The sequence below is a fragment of the Vollenhovia emeryi genome, unplaced genomic scaffold (assembly GCF_000949405.1).
Source record: "Vollenhovia emeryi isolate VEMERY1.0 unplaced genomic scaffold, V.emery_V1.0 DF939121.1, whole genome shotgun sequence".
Classification (NCBI taxonomy): domain Eukaryota; kingdom Metazoa; phylum Arthropoda; class Insecta; order Hymenoptera; family Formicidae; genus Vollenhovia; species Vollenhovia emeryi.
In genome coordinates, this window is record NW_011967245.1 from 1,042,403 (window position 1) to 1,068,745 (window position 26,343).

The 26,343-nt window shown below is 42.7% G+C and overlaps 5 protein-coding genes across 6 annotated transcripts; 2 read left to right on the forward strand and 3 right to left on the reverse strand.

Annotated features, from left to right (window-relative positions):
* The first annotated feature begins 1,921 nt into the window (after positions 1 to 1,921).
* Positions 1,922 to 5,521, forward strand: LOC105570152 (ubiquitin-conjugating enzyme E2 variant 2). Its single transcript, XM_012027135.1, has 4 exons — positions 1,922 to 2,237; positions 2,914 to 3,056; positions 3,560 to 3,685; positions 3,768 to 5,521. Exons 1-4 carry the CDS (start codon positions 2,213 to 2,215, stop codon positions 3,906 to 3,908), a joined length of 435 nt encoding a protein of 144 aa, XP_011882525.1. The 5' UTR covers positions 1,922 to 2,212; the 3' UTR covers positions 3,909 to 5,521.
* Positions 5,522 to 5,879: 358 nt separating this feature from the next.
* LOC105570154 (cytochrome c1, heme protein, mitochondrial) lies at positions 5,880 to 9,131 on the reverse strand. Its single transcript, XM_012027138.1, has 8 exons — positions 8,848 to 9,131; positions 7,665 to 7,712; positions 7,280 to 7,428; positions 7,078 to 7,210; positions 6,821 to 6,985; positions 6,549 to 6,662; positions 6,299 to 6,433; positions 5,880 to 6,226 (listed from the first exon to the last, which is right to left on the reverse strand). The coding sequence occupies exons 1-8, from the start codon at positions 8,917 to 8,919 to the stop codon at positions 6,116 to 6,118; spliced, it is 927 nt and encodes a 308-aa protein (XP_011882528.1). The 5' UTR covers positions 8,920 to 9,131; the 3' UTR covers positions 5,880 to 6,115.
* On the reverse strand, positions 7,724 to 8,697 carry LOC105570153. The gene is made up of 2 exons (XM_012027137.1): positions 8,329 to 8,697; positions 7,724 to 8,174 (listed from the first exon to the last, which is right to left on the reverse strand). The coding sequence occupies exons 1-2, from the start codon at positions 8,550 to 8,552 to the stop codon at positions 8,000 to 8,002; spliced, it is 399 nt and encodes a 132-aa protein (XP_011882527.1). The 5' UTR covers positions 8,553 to 8,697; the 3' UTR covers positions 7,724 to 7,999.
* A 439-nt stretch (positions 9,132 to 9,570) lies between the features above and the next one.
* On the forward strand, positions 9,571 to 17,064 carry LOC105570157 (protein LSM14 homolog A). 2 transcript variants are annotated; one of them, XM_012027141.1, is made up of 7 exons: positions 9,571 to 9,829; positions 11,175 to 11,329; positions 11,491 to 11,791; positions 12,614 to 12,806; positions 13,046 to 13,327; positions 13,719 to 13,898; positions 14,189 to 17,064. In XM_012027141.1, the coding sequence occupies exons 1-7, from the start codon at positions 9,709 to 9,711 to the stop codon at positions 14,472 to 14,474; spliced, it is 1,518 nt and encodes a 505-aa protein (XP_011882531.1). In that variant the 5' UTR covers positions 9,571 to 9,708; the 3' UTR covers positions 14,475 to 17,064. The 2 variants fall into 2 exon arrangements, with proteins under 2 accessions (XP_011882531.1, XP_011882532.1); XM_012027142.1 differs by having other exon boundaries at positions 11,491 to 11,686.
* Positions 17,065 to 17,863: 799 nt separating this feature from the next.
* On the reverse strand, positions 17,864 to 26,246 carry LOC105570344 (peroxisomal hydratase-dehydrogenase-epimerase-like). Its single transcript, XM_012027473.1, has 13 exons — positions 25,972 to 26,246; positions 25,642 to 25,768; positions 25,447 to 25,553; positions 24,996 to 25,169; positions 24,583 to 24,716; positions 24,365 to 24,506; positions 20,501 to 20,528; positions 20,194 to 20,357; positions 19,646 to 19,772; positions 19,422 to 19,528; positions 18,933 to 19,106; positions 18,467 to 18,621; positions 17,864 to 18,098 (listed from the first exon to the last, which is right to left on the reverse strand). Exons 1-13 carry the CDS (start codon positions 26,062 to 26,064, stop codon positions 17,864 to 17,866), a joined length of 1,767 nt encoding a protein of 588 aa, XP_011882863.1. The 5' UTR covers positions 26,065 to 26,246.
* Between the last annotated feature and the right edge of the window lie 97 nt (positions 26,247 to 26,343).

Genomic DNA, 26,343 nt, shown 5'->3' on the forward strand with positions numbered 1-26,343 from the left:
AAAAGGTATTATCGCTCGTGAATGTATCGAAACTAACTAATAATTTATATATGTAATTCCTCGCATTTTCTCTTCCAATTACGCGTGATATTCATCTCGACAAATCACCGTAGAAATCAACGATATGATTACGAATCGCGACAATAACTTAAACGCGATTGATAAATGTTAATGCCAATTTAACTCTCGCAGGACGCGATCCCGTTTCGTAGGGGATAATCGAGATTCTCGTAGGAAATAATCGCGTTACAAAAACCGACGCGAAGACACACGGAATATTCGCTACGCGCGACTCGATAGATTGTTCTCGACCGAGGTGTTTACGGCGCTACGTCATTTCTTGGAATCCGCGCTCGGTTTTCGGCCGAGGTGTTTACGCCGCCGTGTGCAAGATCATTCGCGCGGCGACAGTCGAACGAGTCGGTTAGTGCTCCGTGCCGTTCCGTATATCGTAATATTCTTTCCTGATACGCGTTTGCGAGTAAACTACGGAAAGAAACTGCGATGGATAATCAGTAATCGGTATCATCGCGTGGTCGCTGAGTCCTCGCGATTTGCCATCGATGCTCGGTTCATCGACGGGACGTGAATCGCGCAAGATACCTGACTTAAAATTACTTGTTCATTGTGAAAATTACGGACGATAATTGTTTCTTTAATCGATGCTCGGACATATCTTGTATCGTCGCATTGAATCTCTCGTCGCTTCGAGTGCAATTTGTTGGCCGTGTCTAAGTTGAAAACACGAATCATACAGGAAATATTGAATTGAGGCTTTAACTAGCATTTATCATATCAATTTCCTGTCGCGTGTGATTAATTCTGAGGTGTTATACAAAGTGCCATGAAGTCTCTCGTCAATCATTCCACGGAATTTGGTCAATCACGCCACGAAACGTAAGTGCACATTTCATATATGCGATTAATTGCGAGAAATTAAATATGAATGATTCCCTTTTATATTTGGTAGAAGATTCATTCTCTATTACGTCCATGAGTGCGCGCGAATTAAATCGTACTTGATCAGCATGCAAGTTTCAAAGAGAACGAAATTTAACGAATTTCTGATTATTTTTCGACGGTTGATTGTGCTTTAATTAACCATTAACTGAGTCAACCGTAACGTTATACATTCGATTCTTGAATTCATTCGCAGGAGAAACGCGTACGAAAATCGTACTCTGGGCTGCTTTCGCGAGAAGATGAAAATGATCCGGATTAAAATGACCCTGTGCTATGATTGGTCAAATCTGAAATTTCGTAGCATCACATTGAAATTTTATTCAATGAAATTCCAGATTTGACCAATCATAGCACAGGGTCATTTTAATCCGGATCATTTTCATCTTCTCGCGAAAGCAGCTCTGATAGAAAAGTTGCAAGTCGATTGGTTAAAAGCCATGCGTAATAGCCAATCAACCTGCCACTGTTCTGCAAGAGCAGAACGCTCGCATACACGTTTCTCCTTCGAACGAATTCAAGAATCGAGCCCTTGACTATAGGTTTGCTTTCTCTCCCTGCGCTGGTGAACCGGTGCGGCAGGCTAGAACGCGAAAAAATATGCTCGTTTCACTCTAATTTATCGCGCTAGTTTACCAAGTGGAAGAACAGAAAACACGCCTTCTATGAATACCGGCCCTAGGCTTTAGGGTACTATTACATTTGTCGCACGACAAATTTTTCAAGCGTGTCGATTGGCCGCTGAATAGTAAGTTTCTAGATACTCGAGAATTTTACTATCCTTCAGCCAATCAATACGCTTAAAAACTTTGTCGTACGACAAATGTAATACCAGCCTTAGACCCGCGACTGCGCGAGAGAGCGGCTCGCCCGCGAACGACGAGATCTAGAGAGCGACTAGTCCGTGGAGAACGGACGATCTCTCGCGCGGATCGCGGAGGTTGGCTGAATCTCTTTCCCGTGCGCGGGGTGTATTTTCGGTGCATAGGGAGGACGGCGCGTATGCACACCACGCACGCACGCACCCACACGTACACACACACACACCCACACACACACACACACACACGCTCTCGGCCGTAGCGCGCCGGATTACCGCTCGACGTCCGACGGGTGATGAGAGGCTCGCGCCGCAGTTAGGAAAGCCGCGCCAGCTCTCCACGTGAGTGACTCGCCCGCGTACGGTGCGCGTTCGCCCGCCTGTACTTTAGGGGGATAGAAAAATACGGCGCCTCGCCAGAAATACGAGATCATGGCGGTACCCAACAGCGGTGTAGGTGAGTTATTTTGTTTAGGCGGCCCCTACGGTGCGCGACCGGGTCGATCCTCCTCCTCCTCCTCCACCGTCGCCGCGTTTCTTCCCTTCCGCCGGAGAAACGGAGCCTCGGCGCGGCGCGACGGCCCCGGGCGATCCCCGCGGACCCGGCGCTCCCGTGCCACGCGCGTTGACAGAACGTCCGAGCCGTTGCCCGCCCCGTGTTTCCCCGAGTCGTCGCGACGGCAAACGCGACGTTACCTCCGTCGCGAGTCGACATCGCCCTCCGGCGATGTCGCGGACTCGCCTCCAGGCCTGCGAGTCACACTCGGGAACGGCGGGAAAGGTTAACCATGCTCGATCCCCGCTCGCCGAGCCCTAACCTGTATCGTGGCGCGAACGTCGCGCGGGCGTACACCTGGGCTGCTACGTGCACCGCGCGGCTACGTACCGTTACAAATCCCCCCCGTTTTCCCCCCTTTTCTTGTTTCTCTCGTGGATTTTCCGGGTTGTCGAGGATCCGTTACGACTCGCACGGGGATGGCGCGGGGTTGTACGATCATAGTGTACGCTGTGTGGTTGAGCGACTCTCTTTCAGCCTCCCGTCAGTCTCTCGCGCACCGAACACACCCGTACGGGGGCGGGGGATCGTTGACTTGGGGCTCCCGCACGTCACCCCTGACCGAATTCTGTTTCAGTCATGCCCCGAAACTTTCGCCTCCTGGAGGAGCTGGAACAGGGCCAGAAAGGCGTGGGCGATGGCACGATCAGCTGGGGCCTGGAAAACGACGACGACATGACCCTCACGCATTGGACCGGTATGATAATTGGACCACCTAGGGTAAGAATACCTTTTACTGCTCGTTTGTCGTCATCGCGATAACAAGAATCTCCCGTCCAGTCCTCTCACGTTGCTCCGTTGTTCGGCGCGGGTCCCGCTCGCGCGGCGTTTCAGACACGAGCTGAGCCCAGCGTCGCGACACTCGCGTCGGACGCATTCACTAAGGTCCAGTTTCACAAACGTCGGTTAACTGTTAACCAGAGTTCAGTCGACTTCCTATCTTTCTCTATCTTGTTATCCAAGAAGAGACAGAGAATCAATTAACCTTCGGTTAGCGGTTAAACGACGTTTGTGAAACTGGCCCTAAGATTTTTCTAGCATTGGCATCAGATAAAATGTCCGCGATACTCGAAACGAATAATTGCGCAGCTCGTCGTAGATACAAAAGCACAGTTTTAATACCGATTATATGTGTTGTATAAGAAAAAAAGAATTACATCGCAACTTGAAGTAATGTCCTGTTGATATGTGATTAATATAATGTTGTTCTGACATCTTTTTAGACACCGTATGAAAATAGGATGTATAGTTTGAAAATTGACTGCGGTCAGAGATATCCAGATGATGCCCCTAATGTAAGATTTTTAAGCAGAATCAATATGAATTGCATTAACAGTGCCACTGGAGCTGTAAGTATACAAGATGTGCGTGCACGTTAAGATTAAAGAAAAGCGAACCCATGTACTTAATATGTAACCATTTCCGTACAAGGTGGATAATCGCAGTGTCCCGGTCCTTGCGAAGTGGCAGCGGGAGTACACAATTAAAACAGTTCTTCAGGAACTCCGTCGTTTGATGACGTTGAAGGAAAATATGAAACTCTCTCAGCCTCCGGAGGGCAGCACTTTTTAGCCTAACCGTATGAACAGAGATATCTTCCTTTTTGCAATAGCATGAGGCGAGATTCGAAGGTACCAAATAATATTAAAAGGGTGCCCGCTGAAAATATATGTTTAAAAAGAAATAAAAAAAAGACGAAAAAAAAACAGCTTTGTGAAAGAAAGGAGGTAATAGCTTGGAAAGTTGAATGAGTGTACCGAGTTTGTGTATAGATTAGATAGAAAAAAATTGACAAAAAAGAAACGCATTTGTCAAGCACAGCTGGTTCTCTCTTGAAATTTTTCACTAAAAAAAAAATAATAGTCTTATTCCTCCGAAACCCCCGATTATTTCGTTGCATACACCGTCATGTTCGCGCACGAGGTTGTAATTTAATCGCGGATGCGGATTGGTTCGAGGGAAACTTCGCTCCAGCTTTTCAAGCTAGTACAATGTAAAGCGGAAAAAAAGTCATATTTTGAATCATGAAACCGGAGACACAGACTATGTAATGAAAATGAATAATCAGTAAGAGTAACTTATGCCTTTGAAGTTTTTTAACGAGAGAAGAAGAGTAACGCCTGGTATTGCGAACCGTCTTAAGATTTCTCTTCTGTTTGCGCGCAAGTGCCATTTCATCTCTTGCAGAGGTGTGTCTCTCTCTCACTGGATGCTGCGGTAGCAAAATTCTGGACCACGAATCTGTACGTCCACTTACTTTTTTCCGCGCTGCGTACCGTTTCAACTAGCGATACATCTACAATGAAATAACGTACGTGTTTGGGAAATTTGTAATCCTTAAGAACGGCCTCTCTCTCTTTCACGCTAAACGAATTGCGTTTCGTAATTGATGAGGAGACGTCGCTTTGTAATCGAAGCATAACATAAATGACAATTTGATTTGTACTATCTCGTATGTAGTGAACGATAATACAATGCTGCATGGCAAAGTACATCAATATATGAAGCATCGCTGACTGACGAGATCTTTCAATCGATATCGTATCTGGATATATTGAAAGTTGTAACAATTGCATGTGTATTTGGTTACGTCTATTAAGATACAACAGGATTATAGAGTATGATAGTGCTTACTGTTCGACGCAAGGGCTTCATGGTTGATGTATTATGTGAATTATCTTTGTTACAATCGTCAAAATCATATCTAATATACTGTGTAAAGTGCAGGAGCTGCGTATTGTTTGCAAAATCGGATGCGTCTCAATCTTTAGTGCAATCACGACATATACATACATTACATGAATTATTGCTGAAGGTCGAAATATATATATATGCAGCTTGATGATTGATGATGATTAACGAAACATGTTCCAGCAAGAAAATAATATGTTATTATAATGTAATCTCGAGATTTATATTAACCGATTAAGCGAAAAGATGTCTTTATACCTAAAGTTCCACCAAAGTAGATTTCACAATATCTCCACGTTTGATTATGTAATGTAAAAGTTTTTCAGATTACCCGAACGAAAGATATACATACCTCTTTGTCCGCTTTGCATTTCAGTATTACACTATCGTTAATATAATAGTGTAATTTAAATCATCCTATTAAAAAGAGTAACACGTTATAGCTCCATGTGGACGAAAACAAGCTTAAGGAGAATAAAGTGATTTCCTTAGAAGCGAGCGTTTCTTCCGTCTCTTACCCACATATGTTAGCGGCCTTGTAATCAGCTTTGAACAATGTGTTGCTTTATTGAAGCCAAATGACTTCGTGAACATGTTGAGACTTTTGCAGATATTTCCTCTCGCGTGTTGCTCTTCGAAAATAGATTGAAGAAAAATTTTTAATTGAAACTGTAAAATGTATCGAAATGCAAAAATCGCACGATGAAAACTTACCAAAGGTAATCAAGTATAATATTTAACCAACTAAAAAATCCTTTGAATTTGAAAATGCTGATGAATACTTGCCGTATCTTGGCGAGAGTCGATTGCGAATAAATACGACGGTGCGTCTCGTCAAAGGAGTGAACGTTGTTTATGTTTAACAATTTTATTTAAATCAGACGATGACTCCATTCGGTATAACTATGTACAATGTTTAATTTAGCAGATTTTGGTAGTGATGACAAATTGACGCTTCGTCAAATGCTATATGAATAAGTTTGAACCTTCGGAGAGGAGCCACAGCTTGCCGGATACATTGCTTAAATTGCGAAACTACTTTCTGATACCAGCGCAACAGCTAACATCGCGGCGTTAATTTCCATTGGCTAACGGTATTTTTTAGGGATAAACATTAATTTTGTACTCTTTATAGTTGTCCACTTGTGTCGCTTGAAGTAGTATGCAGCAGCAGTGAGAATTGCCATTATTCCAATACCCTGTAAAGTAATTAATATTGAATTACGAAGGATGAGCGAGAGTAAAATGGAATTTAGAGACCTTCACGTTACCTTGATGGTCATTTGTTTTCGTTCATCGAATTCGTGATTGGCAGTCCACATTAGGAATGTGGTAATATCTTTTGTTACTTGAGAAGCAGTTGCTGGAGTACCATCTTCGTATTCTAAGACTTCGTCATAAATAGCCTGTATGAGGAAGCGGACTCGATTAATTTTTGTTATTGCTAACGGGTGCAAAATTAAATATATTGCTAATTGTAATGTAATCCTCAATTAAAAAAAAGAAATGTGAATGACTCACCTGTGCCATACCAATGGCACCACCTGCGAAATATGGATTGAAGTATTGTCCTTCTCTTAAAACTATACCGGCTGGTGGATCACAATATCCAGTCAGCAAAGCGAACACATAGTTCTGAAATACGTATAGAACATATTTCCAATTAAATACAAGTTGTAACGGTAATAGGAGTATTTTTGCAAAAAGAAAAACTTGAATGAAGATTGATTATAGATTTGATAAATTTAACTTTTTACTGCACTCTTGTCCTGTGTTACTCAGAACTGGCTCACCTCTCCATTGTGCCTGGCGTTGATCATGTAAGAGAGATCGGGTGGGTAAGCACCATTGTTTGCCGCTCTAGCAGCTTCTTCATTCGGATATGGAGATGGTACGTAATCAAACAGTTTTCCTGGACGTTTGAAGTACTCCCCTACTTCATTAGGGCCATCTTCGATCTGCATCACACAAATTATTATCAAGTCTTGTGTTCTACAATATTATAAATATATAATAAGATACTTTTCATAGTTAATGTTATAAGATGTACCATGACTTCTTCCGCGAGAGCCTTGGCTTCCGCTTCGGTATGAGTAACATTGACGAGGTGACGGTACGCCACGTACTGCAAACTGTGGCAGGCTGCGCACACATTCTTGTAGACGTCCCAGCCTCGGCGCATACTAGAAAATACAAATTAATAACACATTTGCATAGCTCGTCGTTAGTATTTGAATACTAAAGAGCTGTACCTAGCATGATCTAATGAATTGAACCACCCATAAAAGTCCCATTTGTATGTCGGAGGATGAGCTATCAAATCGGTAGCTCTTACCGAACTGTCTAGAGCGTAGATGAAGGCACTGAGGCCTCCCGCAGTCACTCCTAAGCATGTCAATAACTGAAATGAAAAATGTTAGACGTATTATTACTTCTTTTTATCGTCCTGTGGTTTATGTAATGTCGCTGTCGCACGTTATATAACGTTGTCATATAATGGAAATGTGGATAAAAGAGTAAATTCGCCCTAACTTACTAACGCATGCAGTTTGAAGGAACGCAAGGTCTTTTCCGACAGCTGAGGAATTGGACAGGATTGGGATATCTCTTCGGGCAAGATAAATCAAATTCACATACCACTTTCCGACTCCGAGGCCATTCCCTCACCGTGGAAAAATTACTGGTCTGGAAAGCAAAATTCAAAGTTTAAGCACAACAGGCATTTCTCTGCATTCATTTCTTTTACAACTCTACGTGTAAATTTCGCTTCGATTGCTTTAAATTTAATTATCATTTAAAGAGATGCACGCCTTTTGTCTATATATTACCCAAAACAGCTGTTATAGAATATTATACACGTATATCGCACTCAGGTCGGCCAATGTCTACCTAATGTCCGTTCAAGTCATTGGCCAAGGCTGATGGCAGCGAACAATCCGTAAGAGCTCAAGCCTTGTAAGGCAGAAAAAAACTCAGGTCGCGAAGGTCTCTTGTACACGACTTGAGTTTTTCTCCGCCTCGCGTCTACGACTCGGGAGTCTCGAGCTCTCGCGGATTGTTCTCTGCTCATCAGCCCGACCCTGGCTCTCACCAACGTCGTTAACTCCGATCCCAGTTAAAATCGTCCCTTGTCTCTTAACAGGACAGCTAGAAGGAGGCAAAGAATAAGTTGAACCACGACCAAAGCCGAACGATGTTGACGAAGCCACGAAGCCTGCCAGTGAGTAAATAAAAATTAAGTCGAGAGGCCTCCCATATGTTCCGTTCTTAGATCATGACATAATCGAGTCAAGAGGAATACACTTGACAAACGGTTCGGTGATGCGAGTGATAACACCCGACTTCCAAATCGTCTCTGACAACCGATGACGCTCGACTAATCGCTTCTACGGTCGGGCGACGCGATCCACGCGCGCGGAGTAACGTCGCGACGTCGCGCGTTCCACCTGTGCCACCTGGGCCGCGCGCGGTGCATCCGGCATGGGAGCATCCCGATTTTCGGTCTCGCTCGCTATTACATAACATGTGTTAAAGTGCCGTCGGAACCGTCGCCGCGGGTGAGCGTCGCGCGCCGCCGGGCGCCCCGGCGACGTCGCGCGGACGCGCCGCTGCGTCGCCCGAGGGTAGGCGTGACGTTTAGCAGCCGACACGGGCTCGCGCGGTCTCGGTCGGCGCGGGGGCCGCGGCTCCGGTGTCGGCCCGACGTCAGGTTACCGTCGACGCTCGACGCCGCGACGTCGCCGGGCGATCGTCGCGGGAGGCGCGCGCGCGCGCACGTGGACACCCGGGGGACACCCGGGGCACCGGGCGCTCCACTTACCTGGCCGATCAACGTGCCGTAACTCGGCTTCAGAAGACCCGATTTACAAATCCGACCTAACGTCGCCGCCATGTTTGGGCCTGGGGTGCGATGCGTGGAGAGGGTTAGGCTAGTCAGTGAACGGTCCGCTGGGACGGTCGAGCCGTGGTCAGCCTCGCGACTGCTGGAAAAATCCTCCCGCGATTATTCCGGCGTCGCGGATCGCTCGCGAGGTGCCCGGGGGAGAGGTTAAAGACGTCGATGCGGGGAACACCGTGAGGACGACTTCGGTCGGACTCGCCGCAGGCTCGCCAACGTTGCGGCGGGACGTCCGCGGGCGAGACAGTGCGCAGGCGCGCCCGTGACACGCGGACTTTTTATACTCGCACGCGTGTCATCTTCCGCGTCTGTGCGTCGCGATATGAGATGGCGCGTGGCCTTCAGGCGGCGTTTAGCGTTTTAGATTTTTGTCTCCGCGAGTGACGCGCGATAACCGCTTGCGTCTCGAGTCTTGCGGCCCTTTTCCCCAGTGTTTCCGATGTCGAGACGATGCCGAGTCGACATTGGCACCGTCAAATTGACGTCGAATCGACGTCAATTTGTCAAATGTCGACGTCGACTCGACAGCGTTTCGACGAATCGTTTCCTCACCGGGTAGAGAGCGCGCATTCCAAAAGCGCGCACTCCCGCGAGACGCGGAAACACACTTTCGCCATTTGAGGACGGCCCCGCGGCGCGGCGGCGCCCGCGCATGCGCCGCGCGTCGTTGGCACTCTTGGCAGTCCGCCGTCGACCATTGCTGTCAGCTGGACGGCCCCGTCAGATGGTGTCGTGAATCTCGCGAAATCACATCGATCGGCGCGCGACGGAGCCAGAGTCAAGATGAGCGGTGGTATGCCAGAGCTGGGCTCCAAGATCAGCTTGATCTCGAAGGCGGATATTCGCTATGAGGGCCGTCTGTTCACCGTCGATCCGCAGGAGTGCACGATCGCCCTGGCTAACGGTGAGTAGAGCACGGCGGAAAAAATCCAAGATGGACACCCGTCGCGCCGCATCCACCGTGCTGTCCCGCCGCCACGGCCGCCGTCGACGACGACGCCGCCGCCGTAGCCGCCGCCGCCACCGCCGCCACTGTCGCCGGCGAGATTCGGTGTCCCGCGTCCCGCTCGAGCCTCGCTACGCGACGCCCGGAGCGGCCGGTGTCCTCGCGACCGGCGGCGGCGGCGGCGGAGGCGGCGGAGGCGGCTGTCGCCGGGTCACTGGACGACGCGGGAACGCACCTCGCGCGACTCCCCGCGAAACGCAGCGGCTACGCGGGAAAACGCGGGGGCTCGGAGACGCGCGAGTTCGCCGCCACCGGGCGGCCGCTCCGTCGTCGTCGTCGTCGTCGTCGCCTACCGACGCGCCGAAAGGTCGTCGAGGAGAGTCGCCCCGGGTTCGACGGCTTTCGCGAAACGACCGGAGCCCGCGGCGACCCCGCGATCGTATCCTCGGCCGGCCCGGTGTCGCGTCCCGCATTCCGCTGGAATGCGACCCGTCGCCCGCGCGTTTACCAGCGCAAACCGCCGAGTCGCGGGTCGTTCGGCATCGCGCGAGAATCCGGCGAGATTTTCGCGACGTACGACTAGGTTATCGACGCTCGCGACAGTAGTAGATGAATTGGGGAAAAAAATGTAACGCGAGAGGCGTTTTTACCGCAAACGCGGACCTCCGGGGACACCGGAGGAACTTGAAACGGCCACCTCGCACGTTATTAATGCTGAGGATGTAATTTTGAATTTGGCTTTGGTATGCGTAACGTTTGCGCGGAATGTTTGTCTCTTTCGTTCTGCCCGAATGTTTACATGGCCTTGCCGCCCTGGCTTCCAGCTCGGTCCTACGGTGATAAGTGACTTTGGAGAGAATTTCGAATAAAAGGGAAAATATTATTCTCGGGAATGTGCTGTTGAAGTCGTGTGAAAGAAACGTATAAATAGGAGATTCCGCTTCTCGCGATTGATAGGGACTCCAAGATAGGTGCACAGAGTTGTTATTTTATGTAACAAATTGCGCGCGACAAAGTGTGACGAATATTAATGTAAATTGTAACGTCGAGGACCTGAGGACCTGACCACCAGACGCCTGATTTATTTCTCAAGCGGAAGCCTGTTTGTTTTATTTACGAAATATAACTAGGTGTAGTAACTTGACGATTCGACGTACTGCTAATCGCTTAATTGTTTTCGCTTATACTTGGCGCGAGACACTACCGTGTCTCGTGATAAACGACCCGTTCGACGTTAATGTAACCGGCGTCTCTAGTTGCAGCAGCTCGAAACGACTGAGATTATTTGTTGTGCTCTTCGTAGTGCGCTCCTTTGGCACCGAGGATCGAGAAACTCAACTCCCCGTGGCGCCGCAAAACCAGGTGTACGAGTACATCCTGTTCCGCGGATCGGACATCAAAGACATCAGAGTCGTCAACAATGTTAGTTCCATTCCCAACGATCCGGCTATCGTGCAGGTAATTATTTTTATGCAACTTTTTTTCTCTCGCCGCTCCTTCGCGCGCGAGAGAGAGAGAGCGCGTCCTTAAATTTGGTTAACGGGATCCAAGCGCGAGATGGATTGTGCGTAAATTTGCCAGTTGGATTTTAGCCGACTCGAGACTATCATTGTTCGCAGATGACGGTGCAGCCATCTATGGGCCAGCAATCGTATCAGCCGCAACCCAGTTATGCTCATCCGATGATGGGCCAGATGGGCCCGATGGGTGGCCAATACGGTGCCCCCTATGGCATGGGTATGGGAGCCATGGGCCCGGTAATGGGAATGCCGACCGCAGCTAGAGATCCGCGCGGAGCAATGAATAAACAGCCAAGTGAGTTGAGCTTGGGCTCCGCTGAACCCAATGCCATCTCTATCCCAAACTCACTGCCAACGGCCAATATCGACCCATTACCAAAAGATCAATCTCTGGAAGATGGTAACTGTTTTTGCTATGAAGTATCCCTTGCTTTGCTGGCATGCCTCTTGCTGCTTCTGTTTTGGTAATGCCTGGTTCTAACCGAGCTACACGCTGTCAAAAAAAAAAAAGAGCGGCCCAAGTATGCGTAGCTGCGAATACACGATGCATTCTAACTTTTTTTCTCCTTTTTTTTACATTATTTACAATTGATATTACAGTGATGTATGAAATTTAGAACTGTCTCACTAACAAAAGTCTACTATCTTTGTTGCACAGACGCCATGCACTCCTACGTAGATTTCTTTTTTACATCTTGCTATTTTCAATCTGCTTTGCTTATTTTCCACGTATCTATGCATTTTATGATATATATAATTTTTCTTGAATCGCTATTGCGCACTTGTATATGTGTAATAAAATTTGTATACTTTTGAAACTTTGGAGTCTTTAATAAAAATACGCAGTAAAAGTTTTCGTCTGTATCTTTATGTAATTTGGCTTTACGTTTAATTTCTCTTAAAATTGTTATTTATTTTGCATCTGCACGCACATCTCAATTGTACTCCATGCACCTTCGTCATAATGCAATAGCATAAACAGTAAACAATAATGATTGTTTAAAAGTCCTCGAGAGATTTCTTTTATATTAGACACGCGAAACTTTTGTAGAAGTCAGTAGCGGTTTCTCTTTCATTTCAAAAGTTGGGAATGAAAAGTATGTTTAAGTTATTTTCTTATACTCAAGTTTCGTGTTGAACTCGCTTGCAGTTTTGGTCGGCTATCGTCTCCCTGAACTAACAAAAGTGGACATTGTATGACGTATTCATATTGCGATAATAGGTGTGCTAGATCTCATCAGTGGTGGTTCCCGATCTACCACTCCTACGTCGTCCTTATTAACGAGGAAAAGTCCGACCATGGATCAGGGTATTCAGGTAGGACACGAACAACAGCAGCAGGGCAATAACATTGGCAAATTGAATGACAAGACAAATATCAGGACCGTCCAACCGCCTCGTCGAGATCATGACAGGTATTGCGTTTAGCGAAATTAATCTTTTTCTATATCTCTTTCATAATAAAGCCATGAAGGATGTACATATATTGTACTAACAATGCATTTTCCAGGATCTTTAGATTAGAGACCATTTATTTTACAATGCTAAACTGTTTAGTTGCACAAGAACGATTCTATATTGATATTGTTATGATAAACGGGTGGTACAGCTGAAACTTGGAAACTATAATTGATGTTTCGTGACGTATGTTTAGCCACGGTAACAAAACCAACGCGGGTATGTCTCACAATCAGTATAACGATGCGAAGAGGGACATGATGAAGCAAGACGGCCCCAATCAAGGTCACATGCAAGGTGGTCGAGGCAACCGCGGTGGTTGGGTGAATCGTGGCAACATGAGAGGTCGGGGAGGCCGAGGACGTGGCGGTTTCCGTATGAATCAGGCGAATAACACTGGTCTCAAGGCTAAGAATACACTGAAGTTCGATAATGACTACGATTTCGAACAAGCTAACACTCAGTTTGAGGAAATGAAGTGAGTATAAACGTGACGTTGATTTCACTATGATATTGATTGGTTCTGCATGGTTACGTGCCGGATTCATTTCAAGTAGTTGTTGAAGTGACCAATGTGGACACCATGCAAAAGTAAATCAGTGCGAGTTTAAAGCAATCGTAATTACAACAAAATACGAATCGCTTACGCATCGCATTAACATTGCCTTGTCTTAAAATTATGTTACTCTTATACCCGTTTCTACCAACGCAGTTTAACTTTAATCTCGGTTCAGCTTACTTTGTATCTTTTTCTAGTTTTACGAACTGGAAAAAGACGGGAAGTAATTTAAGCCGAGATTAAAGTTAATCTGCATTGGTAGAAACGGGCATTAGTGATATAATTCATACGTTGATGTGTCGTATTGTAGGTCGCAATTTGCGAAAGCGAAGATCGATGGCGGCGCAGACAGTGAAAAGAAAGACGACAGTGGAAACGAGACTGGTGCTGGTGAAGGTGAGCCTGAGGAGGAGCCGGAAATTGTTCACTATGATAAGTCAAAATCATTCTTTGACAATATTAGCTGTGAGGCTATTGAAAGGAGTAAAGGGTAAGTTTTATCAAGAGAATATTTAGTGGATATAATTACAACTGAATTTCAACTATGATACATTTTTTTTTTCCAAAATTGAATGAAGCTAAAGGATTAAAACTTGAAGAGTATTTAAGTCTCTTTATGCCTGATTTTTGTAAATTTCGAGATGTATATTAATTGTTAAGCTTTCGCAAAACGAGTCGACTATTGCATTAGAATTTTCAATCGCTGTCATCGATATAACTTTGCAATTTGCATCGTGACATATTTTACATACGACGCTGGAAATGTAAAAATATTTCCAGGCGATTCCAACGCACGGATTGGAGAACGGAACGGAAACTGAATTCAGAAACGTTTGGCGTGGCTTCCACGAGACGCGGTGGATTCCGCGGCCGTGGTTACTACCGTGGTATGGGTGGTGGCATGTACAGAGGCAGTGGCGGTGGCAATAACGCTGGATTTCGCGGTGGCTATCGGGGTAGCAGGGGCGGTAATCGCAAACCCCCTAACCAACTACAGAATAACACGGGGAGTCAAAATCGCGCGACCAACGAACAGTCTGCCTCAGTCGCAGGCGATCTAAATTAAAAAAAAAATGTAATTTGTCACCGGTATGGCACGAAAAAAAAAGTAAAAAGTAATAAAACCCGGAGGGAAGAAGCGATGCGCTGATATGTATAAGTATACACAACCATAGATTAAGATTTTTACGATATGTGCTCTACTGTTACGGACTGATTTGGGTTAGAATTTGGCAGTCGAATCGCGTAACAAAAGATACACTCGGCCGGATTAAATGTAGATTATATTATATAACGGAGCGTGTTTGCAATCGCCAAACCGGTGGTTAGGGGACAAGAATCGCACATGTGGACATTGCTGGCGCATATGACTTTGCATCGATATTTTGCGGCTAGATTGATCGGAGAAGGTACTTTTAGAGACAAATTTTCTTACCGCTTGGTCGACAATGATCACGATGAATTGGCGTTAAAAGAATCGAACGTTTTTGTATCAGAATCGAAGTCAATTATGATTAAAACGTTCCTTATTTTTTATATTGATACTTATTTATGGATTTCAGATGTCTAAAAAATTTGGGAGGAAATTCCCTTGTGTCGGGGCTAGTCGTAAATTTTACTTTAAATATATAGTAATAAAATTCTCATTGAAGAAATCTGAAACCGCTTCGAGCAAACCAAATGGTGTGTCCGTTCGTAGTTAGGTAAAAAAAAAATACAATTCAATCGTGATCATTCTTCAGTCCGGTTTTCTCACGACTTGACTATAAAATAATTATGGAATGGCTTTATGGTGATGGTGACTTGATAATACTGGTCGTTATGGAATAGCTGGCTTGTATCCGTATATCGGAAGTGAATGGCAACAGACGTACATAAAAGTACTTTCTCTTCAAAGTATGTAAAAATCGATAGTATCTAATTGCATTTGTCGAGAATAGGAACATTGTGAGGTATAGTACAAGGCAACTCTGGTAAAAAAATTATATTTTTTGTTTTGGTTTTTTTTTTGAGTGTACGCAGACAAAGTTTTTCGAGTTCTCGAAGTTCATGTAAACGTATAATTTTATTAGGGCGGATGTAAGTGGGGAAATAAGCGAAAGCCAGTTCATATGAAAAAATTTTTGTATTATTAAATTGTAATCTTACGGCAGTCCGCCTACTCTTCGCAAGATCTGCATTACGAAGGATCTAGAATTACGAAAGCTGCAAGCGTCAGTCTTATTGTAAGTAACTAAGTTCAAAATCATGTTGCATAATTGTCATCGTGTTCTGCAATTAAGGATTCCTCGATTGCTCCGACACAGAATAGTTTGCATTGGTACAATTATAAGTTTATGTTATAATCAGTAATTATATCAAATACAATGTATGTAATGCTGTTATGAGTTTTTTTTAAATACTTGTAATTACATCTTGTCGCTTTGTTTCTTTTTTTCTGTTCTGTGAACTCTAAAACTAGTATAATGCCTACGTATGTACAAAGTAACGTTCTTATTTGACATACATGTATACAATAAGAAAATATTTAAATAATAATTTATTATTAAGTGACAATTTTCCACTAGAATGTTATGTAAAATAACGACTATACATGTATATTCAAGTAAAAGTAATTGGTTCTAATCTTGAAACAAGAACGATACTTTGTATGCAAGAGAAGACCTAAATGTGGTCGAGTCATATAAAATCAAAAGCTCATGACGAGGATTTTCAAAGTGTTAATAAAAACAATTCACTTGTAATTGAATTGTAAATGGACTATTTACGCTCTCGAAGAATCCTTTTAGGTGCACGACGACACTGCGCGTAGAATTGTGTTACATGGCGAATGGTGTAAGACTAAAAGCATGATAATGTCCTTAAAGATATAAGACGTGAAACAAACAGAATAAGAACATTATTTGCGACTATTATTTTTCTATGGCTCACACGGAGTCCCCAACTCGTACAGATATTACATACACACATAAACACATAACGTAACTTGAGATTTACATAACTGGTAAGCAAACCTCCAATAGGCTATCAGAGAAAATGCAGTGAGAAGAAGTAAAAGGAAACATAGGACTATGAAACGAAATAAGCGGGAATAGAAATGAAAGAAAAAGATGCAGGGAGTAAAATTTAACTTTTAAGTTTCATGCCTGAGAGCATGTGAGAGCAATTCATAATGTACGCGAGAATGGATTTTTGTTTTGTACAGCGGATATATTGTGATTCCCGATACTGAATAATACTGAAATGATGAAATAACACGTCGTCGTGTCATTTCCGATCTCCTACACACTATTTTCCAATGATCAGAATGAAACGGGACATTTTCCCGCCAAGTTGTAATCTCGTGAAATTGTATAAGGCAGATCGTCCTTTCCCGCGCTACCCCTTCGATGAGTGTGCAAAAAAAAATGCGACGAAAGATATGACGATTTAAATGCTAGATTGCGCGAATTTGAAAAAGCAACTCGGAGACGCGAGAGCTGTTGTGCAGTTTCGAGAAAAAAAAAGATGTACTCGGATGTAAATAAAATTATATAACGTCTTTAATAGGAACTCGAAAACATGTGTTGTTGGTAAGACTAACGTGCGTCTGGCGATACCAAAGTGTGCTGCGCATTACATGTGTGATTAGAATGTGTGTAGAGAGAAAAAAAAAAGAAACAGCGTCTTCCATGCGCTATATCCAGTGTTTCAAATGCTTGATAAGCGACACAGTAAACTAGAATGATTTATTACACGCGATATCGCACCCTCCATAGATTAAACGGGTCCCGTTAGTTCGTACAACTCAAACTCACTGGGAGCAATTATGTTTTTGCATACGGACTTTTCTCGTGCCGATGTTCTTGCATGGCTCGGAAGTAATCGTCCGCACAAATTACTGACACGTTAGAAACATAAAACTTCCAGTATCACCGTGATCGAGATTCGCCGTACACATTTGTAACGAATACAATTGTAGTTTGCAGCGTACGTACATACAATGAGCTAGTCCTGAAAGAAGTTCTACACGGAAGCATGAAATTTTAAGGCCTTACTTCCGGACCAATGTGTCATTCTTTTCAAAACGTTTATTATAAAATTGTTTGTTTTTTTATCACAGGCATCTTCGTACAATCTGGCGTTTCGATTAAAGAATAAAAATGGAGGTCGAACATGTATGCGTGTGTCTAAGGAAATTACGATGGAAACGTGAACCAGCGAATACAGTCGGATGACAAAACAGGAAATATGCGTGAGAAACTTTGTAACGTAAAACGACCCGCGAAGAATCTCAGGGACACCTTGTTTTCCGCGAAATATCGCTTCGACTGCATCTCGTTATGCACTTCCGGTTATACTGATCTACGCGTGAATTATCTTCACGAGGTCTTCGGACGACGTTCGCCACGTGGATTGAAGAAGATTTCCAGCCCCAAGTAGTGCGGGGGATCACGGTCGCGCGCTTGCCGGTTATCAAGCGCAGCCCATCAGGCCTGTCCTCGTGCTGTCGCAGACTTCTCTTATCGCGCGACCTCCCGCGACCTTAGTGTCGACGGAGTGTGGGAAGTTGTTCTTGTAGTGACGTCGCAGAGTACGCGGATTCGGCATGTAAACCTCGTAAGGCGCTCTGCCGCTCTCGATAACCCAAATACTGCCGGTCTCGCCGATCCTCAAGATCGTCATTAGGCCCTGCGCGACTACGTAAGGCCTGCAAAAACAAGATTAGATTAGCGATTGCCGTTGAGAAATTTATCTTTGCCGATTAAGCGATTATACACGTAGGCACGGGAGGAGGTGCAACGTTTGCTTGAGGGTCGGATCTACAAGCTATATCCCGAAATCTCAGAGCTGTACCTCAAACTTTCACCTAAGGAAACTTTTATCTTGGAGAAAAGAACTTATTAATAATTCACTTGCGATTAATATGTTGGAAATTTATCGTGAAAATTATTATTTGTCGAAGAGGCGAAAGTGTATTAATTTTGTAGCAGGAATGTCATCCAGCGTTTATCTGGCTAATCTATTTCATGGTCTTGTCGAACATTAGACATAAAGACAGTTTTAACGGTGACCTACGTTTGTATCGAGAATTGTTCAAGATTTTTGACGAAATCCGCCTTCATGACTCTGGAAAGAAGTCTGTTGGGGCTGTCTATTGTCAGGGCGGTTTCCGTCAGTCCCGGGCACAAAGTTATCACGGTAACGCCGGTCTTCTCGTAGTGATAAGGATCCTGTTGAAGAGTAAACGTGATTGTGAAAACCCGTGGATAATGAAAATTAAAAGTCTCAGCATTCTACAATAATCTACATATCTAGGTGCGTTCGCGGAGCGCGCTGTTAACGCTGAAAATGTTATCTGTCTTTCTATTATGAGCAACGAGGACAGAATGACGCTTTCAGCGCCAAATAGCTCCTCGAGCGCACCCAAGATCGCTTATAGATAACGGTGTACGAACATCAGGAGATTATTTGTAACAAGGGGTAATTTAGGGTGATTTAAACTTAACGGCGTTGAATTTTTTTCTGTACAATTAGTAATTACCGATAGAGATTGCGATAGACCGATGACAGCGTGCTTCGTGGCATTGTAAACCGGAAGTTGAGCTGTATTTCGAATATCCGTATGCTGGCTCACGTTCACCAAGATGCCACCGTGACCACCCGTATCTCTGCTCATATATTTTATAGCTAGCATCGCGGTGCTGACCATGCCTCCCTAGAATCGACACACACACAACACATTAGAGTCTACTCTCTATTTTGATCATTACATTTTCGTTACTTATCAATGATATTTATTTTTCAGTCTTTCCGTATATTCTCACGTGCAGTTTGCCAAAATCATTTCACGACGACACAAAAGCCACGAAGTTACTTGAAATATAAAATTACATAAAATGTATTGGAGAATCCGAGAAGAAAACGTTGCGAGAGTTTTGAGAGGGGAAAATATCGCAGAATAAGGAAATGAAAACATTACAGGTGAAGTAAATTATTAATGAATCGAATAACTGTTATCAGCGATACTCACAATGTTCACCGCGATTTCCTTCTCCCATCTTCGCTCGTCTAAAACTCCGGCGTTGTTTATCACGATGTCAATGTTTCCTAATAGCGATGATGCTTCTTCGAAAGCCTCTATAAATCGGTACAGACAAAATAAGATACTCTGCGAGCGATACTTCGGCAAGTTCAGCGATTATAATTCTCGAATAAACATCTATGTGCGATTTGAGAATCTTGCTTCATATTTACCAGTCACTTGCTTGTGATTAGATACGTCGGCGTGTATGAACTGCACCTTTTTCTCGCCGCAAGATTTTTCGATGCCGAGCACAATTCGTTGGCCGGTTTCGGCGTCGATATCCAGTATAATTATTTTCTGTAACAAATACGCGTGAAATAAATTTAAACGCCACTACCGAAAAAGATAGCGACACTTCGTAAAATACTATAGTCAATGTCATGCTGTAGATTTAGAAGGAAAGCACTTTATATCTAATTAACAGCAAAGAGGGGTTTAATTTGCAGAGTAATATTAATCCAATTAAGAGGTGATGTGCAAGAGCGTTCTTGATTATAAATGTTTCTTTAATATATTGATTTCGATAAAAAAAAACGCTTTCATCACACACTTGCACAATAAAGTTTGAACCTTAAATATAGATTTTTGTGTAAATAAATATATTGTTTGTAGAGTTATAAAGAATTATATTTATATAATACTGATTCAAGTAAGTTTCCTGTAAATCTTTTTAAACTGAAAATTAATTATTTCATTGCGAATTCAATTGTGAACATACGTTTGCTCCGTGCTTTAAGAAATGGGTAAGGAAAGCGTGTCCCAATCCTGCCGCACCGCCAGTTATCAAAACATTTTTTCCCGAAACGATGCCATTGATCGCTTCTATCTCTTTCGCCCTTTCCGACGCCGATGAACGTCGGCGGAGGATTCTCAAACTTGGATCTATAACATAAAACTCACTTAAAAGAAGAAGACACTTCACTTTCATTAAAAAGAAAACTAATCCTTTCAATAACATATATTATACTAATATAATATAAAATATGTTTCAGCCTGGCGATTCATTGACAATTATTTTGTTTTACGCGCAGTGAACCTCGTGTAATCTTTTATCTCAAAAAATTCATCAAATTGTAAGATTATTCATAAATTTATTAATTATTAACTATAACTCATAAAAATAAGATAACCGACAACACTTATTTTTTAGATTGCATATTTTTCGTAACAAAGCACTGTGCAATGCTCTGCAGTGGATCGCGGAGGTTCAGAATATACATGCTCTTCGGTGAAAGGATCAGGACCTACCCGTTTTATTCGCCATGAACGAAATCTCTTTGAATATTCGAGAAATGGATACAATCAATTTCCGACGCACTTAAATTCTCGTGGGATGAGACCGAAGAATCGAGAGTGCGTGCTGGTAATGCGATACGTTTTGACTGAACTTCGAGACCGTTCGAACGGTATTTATATACGATAAGCAACGATGTAGGATTCCGCGATATTGCGACTCCAGTTCCCGTTGTGGCGGGGGATGTCTCGGAGGGCGAAAGTGAACTCCGGGCTGCAGATTACACAGACAGCAGATCGAACAATTACGATAAAGAAAAAAAGTTTTTCCATCTCTCAGTGAGATCGTCAACGGCGTTGGAAATCTAACGATCAATTCCATTTTGTCAAGCAGATGTAGACGCGTTAAGAAATATCGTTAGATTCGTTAGACTGATTGGCTTTGTCGTTTTATTTTCGTAAGAGGTACACAGTTATATGCACGATTACTGATACAAGAGAAATATAACGAGCCTTTGCCGATGAATGATTTCTCGAAGAATTTTTACTGATTTGTCCAGCTGCCGCTGGACTCCCAGGTTTTTAACTCGGAGCGAAATATATGTCAAAATTATCGAATATCGTGGCATGAGAAGCAGCAACGATGCAAAAGAATGAAATGACTTATTTAACAAGATTACTTTTGATAATAATTTTTGCGCTTTACCGATTTATCGCGATCCTCTGCTTTCTCATTGTGCCTCTTATCTTCCCTCTCGCTAGACTAACCAGTCTATCGTGTCTCGTCGTTTTCAATGTTCCCGATAGCGCTTCCCCTAATTAACCCCTTCCGCGGAGGCTAATTAATCCATAGCAATGCGCCTTCTGATACTGGATATACCGGACACAGGCCGAGAGGCACTCCTTGAAACAATCGCGCACTTCTCGTTTTACTCGAAGATAATAAACAATGTATAGTATTACAGCGAATTGTAGACCAAGCAAGCGAACCGTTAAGTAATTGCATTTTCAACAATGTTATGCGATTGCTTCTTGCGCACCACGGCTTATGGCAGCTTATTTTACTATATTTATATAGATACACACAGTTGAAAAGTTTGTGATAAATTTAACAGATATCACATGTCCCAAACGGTCCACACAAATTTGTGTTAATACAATACTAAATACTCTTTATTTTCTGAAAGAAGGATAGTATTACACTAGGAACGATTACTCGTTTACTCATGTATGAAGAAATGCTTGCTAATTGAAGGAGCTGCGCAAAATGCACTGGACGTGGTCAACGTTTAAAAAAGTGGCGAGCGAAATGAAAATTTATCAAAACGCACAATCCAGCTGTGCACTTTTTTTTTAGAGTTTCCCTGCGAAATTTTTGTTTTGCATATTTGATCTCACCCCGTCGGGCCATTCCGTTAACAGAAATTTATGATATTACGTCGCGAGGGACGGAGCCGGCTGGTTACCATAGATTACTCGCTGTACCGTACAACGGGAAGGAATATTTTCACCCTTTCACGCTCCCAGCGTATCGCGTTGCAGCTCTCAGTGTCTTCGTACTTTATTTATTTTCCAAATTATTTTCCATATTAAATTCTGCATTTTTGTTTTCACTCTGACTCCTTTCTTCGCTCTCTTCTTTCGCGGTCTAAGCGCACTGCACGCGTTGCGTTCAGTTCTTAAATGCAGAGAAGTGTAATGAAAAAGAAATAGACACTTAACATAGATGATTGTATTCGAGTGTGCTCGCATTATCTTTGCGAATTGATACGAACAGAAACGCGTGTTCAGCTGAAAATTTACAGAACACTGGCGCATGGCGCAATTTTGACGTAAGTGGCACGGTGTATGCGTGTGTACTATTTGCAAAAAAAAAAAAGTAATGATTTACGACAGGTCAAACTCGGAGAAACTATCGTACGGTTCCGGGTGATCGCGACGATCATTGGATGATATAACTTTTGTTCGAATCGGTCACGTTAAGTGTAGCTGCAACGGAAGACGTAATAAGCAAGCCGATAAATTGTTATCGATGGCCTTATCATCAGCAGTCAGCCCTAATCAAATGACCTCTCGGCGATTTCTGTGGGAGGTTTCCATTCTTTCCATTGGATTTGAGGATGCACGTGGCGAATATTTATAAAAATCAACCAAGTCGAATTACGGTTAACAGAAGAAGACAAATCTTTGTACTATTGTACAACATTATTATATCTCTGTATCTCTATCAAATTTATGTTATATAATATAGGACGTCCCATATGTCCTCTCCTCTCCTTTGTAGATTCTTTGGCGCTAATCAGTTAAACACAGATACATTATCGATTTACTATATGAATAATATGAAAATATGAAGAACAGACAATGCAGATGGAAGAAGAGGCTGCATCTTTGCTATTTGCAAATTATGAGACGCTTATCAATCGCCTCGTGGCGTCGGCGAACTTTAGAAATAACGCACTCGGTGCAGTCGTGTGGCACAAAATGGTGATAAGAGCTTGACGTGCGCACAGCTCGTGCTCGTTGCATCTTATCAATGGAAAAAGCGCACTTAACGTCCGGTCGGCGTCGTGCCGACGATAAATCAGCCGAGAGATGAGCGCATTGTCAGCTCCGAGCCGATACTATAACCGGTATGAATTGGTTCCGAACGAACTTTACTCCGAGAATCAAAAAGGAAAGTAATTTCTCGCGCGGTTTTTATTTAGTTATCGTGCTGCACTGAAAAGATTCACGCCTGTGTGGGTTTTATGCGTCCGCTGCGGCGATCCGGAGATGCAGCGGTTCGTAAATACGAGTGTCTGCAAGAGATCAGATTACAGTCTCCATGTACCGAGCGTAATTAGTCTGATTGATTTATGGAATATTATTTACTATATGATACATCGACGTTAAATGTGATTTCTTTATTCTCTATGCAGTGCAGCGGTCGGATCGTGATTTGAAAAGATAAACAATTAATCTTTTTAAACATTTAAATACATTTTTTTGCGTTTTACAAATGTACAGTTAAAAGAAATCTTATCCAAAATATAATATAGGATGACATTTATCCATAAAAATACAATTAAACTCTGAGACTAAATTATATTAGGAATTATTGTTATATTATATAATTTAAAAAATGGCTTCAACATATTATACAATAATAAGTTACATTTTACAATTTTATTACAAAAATATGAAACATGAATTACTTGAAGGAAAACTTAATTTCGTGAGTCTTTAACATTACTTGAGATATCAAAAGATTTTATTTATTTCTTTTATTTCTACTTATTCAAAGACTAAAATCTTTAGTTATACATATAGTATCTATCTATTTAACTAGCTTCAGTTTAAATTTAATAATGTCTCGCGAAAGTTAGTTACAAAATTAACGCAAACTACTTTGTTGCAAATTGTTACTGTACTTTCCGTTACGTCTCACTTTGAAAAGAATATAAATGTACATTTAAACAGTAAAAATGCCATTGTGTACAAAATAGCAATATATTTGTTACAGATTTCATAACATATTACAATTTCTATTGATCAGATTTTATCTAACGACATATTTTGTAGAGGAGTGTTACTTTATTTGATAACATTATTCGTTGCATGGTGAACATACGGAATATTTAATTTGTCGATCGATTTTATATTAGCGGTTAAGCCTTCGCGTCAACCTCGGTTTTCTGCGGCAGAGTGTCGGGAAGCTGCACCTCGTAAACCGGTTTTCCGTCTTCGCTGATCCATACGCTGCCGTTCTGCGCGCATCGAATTACATATATCAATCCATGAGCTATGCTTTCCACCCTGACGACAAAGTTTTATTTCAATATTTTATATCAGTTTCGAGAACACCTTAATTATGGATTAGCGGCGGCCTCACCTCTGAGGTCGATAATTCTGCAAAATATCAGCGTTCGAAATACCCTGCGGTAAATCTTTCAAGACGGGTGTGTCGTCCAAACCGGGACACAGAACAATTACTTTTACATTAGTCTTCTGGTAGTGATAAGGTTGCTGTGAACAAAAGAATTTCTGATTACGATGATCTCTCTCTTGAGCATCTTTTTATTGTAAAATTTATATAAAATGTTAAATCTAGAAATGTAAAATTATCGTGGAAATTTAAGTTTGAAGACTGAAATCAGAAATGTATTGCATGCCGGGAGAAATTTATTCCTAAATGACTTTGTCGTGGTTTTCGAAAAATTCATTTGTCCAAAGGTGGATATTTCTTCGTTATTTGTTATAATTGTCATTTTGTTGTATATTACATTTTTCAACGTAAATACGTACCGCGAAGGAACGGCTGAAACTAACCACGGCGTGCTTTGTTGCAGAATACACCGGCAGTTGAGACACAGCTCGTAAACCGGCGATGGACGAAATATTTACGATGACACCACCTTTGCCTCCGGAGTCCTTTCGCATTTGTTGAACCCCCAGAAGAGTGCCACGAATCACAGCTGTCTACAATGGTGAAGTTAATATTTAGAAACGTCGTATTATCTAAAATTACCTTATCGTGCGATTTCATTTTTAATCAAGGCACAATTAGCCACATTTAAGCCTCGTTTTTCTAGCAAGTCGCTTTTAACTCACTTTTGAAAATGTGCTTACATATTTATATTCTGATTGTAGAAAGCGTCCTATAATCAGAAAATACTTAAAGGATTCTGCTGATTTTCGTGGCCAATATTTTCTTAAAATTAATATAACAACTACGAAGTTGAAAATAACACCTTACCACGTTGACATCGATGGCTTCGGAAAAGTTAGTTTCATTTATGACGCCTGCATTGTTAATTAAAATGTCCAGCCCGCCGAGAATGTTGAGCGCTTCTTTGAACGTCGCTGCAGCAATCAATATTTTCGGCTTTGTACAGTTATCCATATACGTGTTACGAAAGCACAACATAAAACGAACTCGTGATATATTTACCGTCAAATTCGGAATTATTCGCCACGTCGCAGTGGAGGAATACAGCACGTTTGCGGCCGAACTCGCTATTTAAATTATTTACAGCTTGTTCTCCAAGAGACTGCCGTATGTCGATCATAACTATCATCTGGAAGAAATATTTATTTCTATCACTTGCATAGGGGAATTTGCAGTTTATTTCCAAATTATTACTCCACTTATTTTGCATAATGTAGCGCAGGTCACTTTGCAAACTAAAAGTCATGAAAATGGCGCTTGGTTCTTTACGTAACCGCGTCCATTTATCTATTAATATCATATGCAATGTTATTGCTGCGTTAAATTACATACCGAAGCACCATTTCGTAGCAGCTCTCTGCTGAATGCTAGACCCGCATCACTTGCTGCACCAGTCATAACAACTCGTTTATCCTTGATCTGCATGGCTCCACTCAATTTTCTCAGCAATCAATCCCTTCCGAATATATTTCTTCACTTATAAAAATCCTTCTCTCCTTGATATATATGTGGGAATGTCCGTTTGCGAATTTTATATTTCTACGGTGTAACAGTTAAATGCACGAGTTCGAAGAACCAAGATGTCTCTTTATCGATACGACTACCAGCTGCGTCGCGGATCTTCGGCCAGTCCGAGAGCCTCCTTGGACCGATATGGAAGAATCCACTGTTTTCATTTGACGATCTTCGACCTCTCGATCTGTG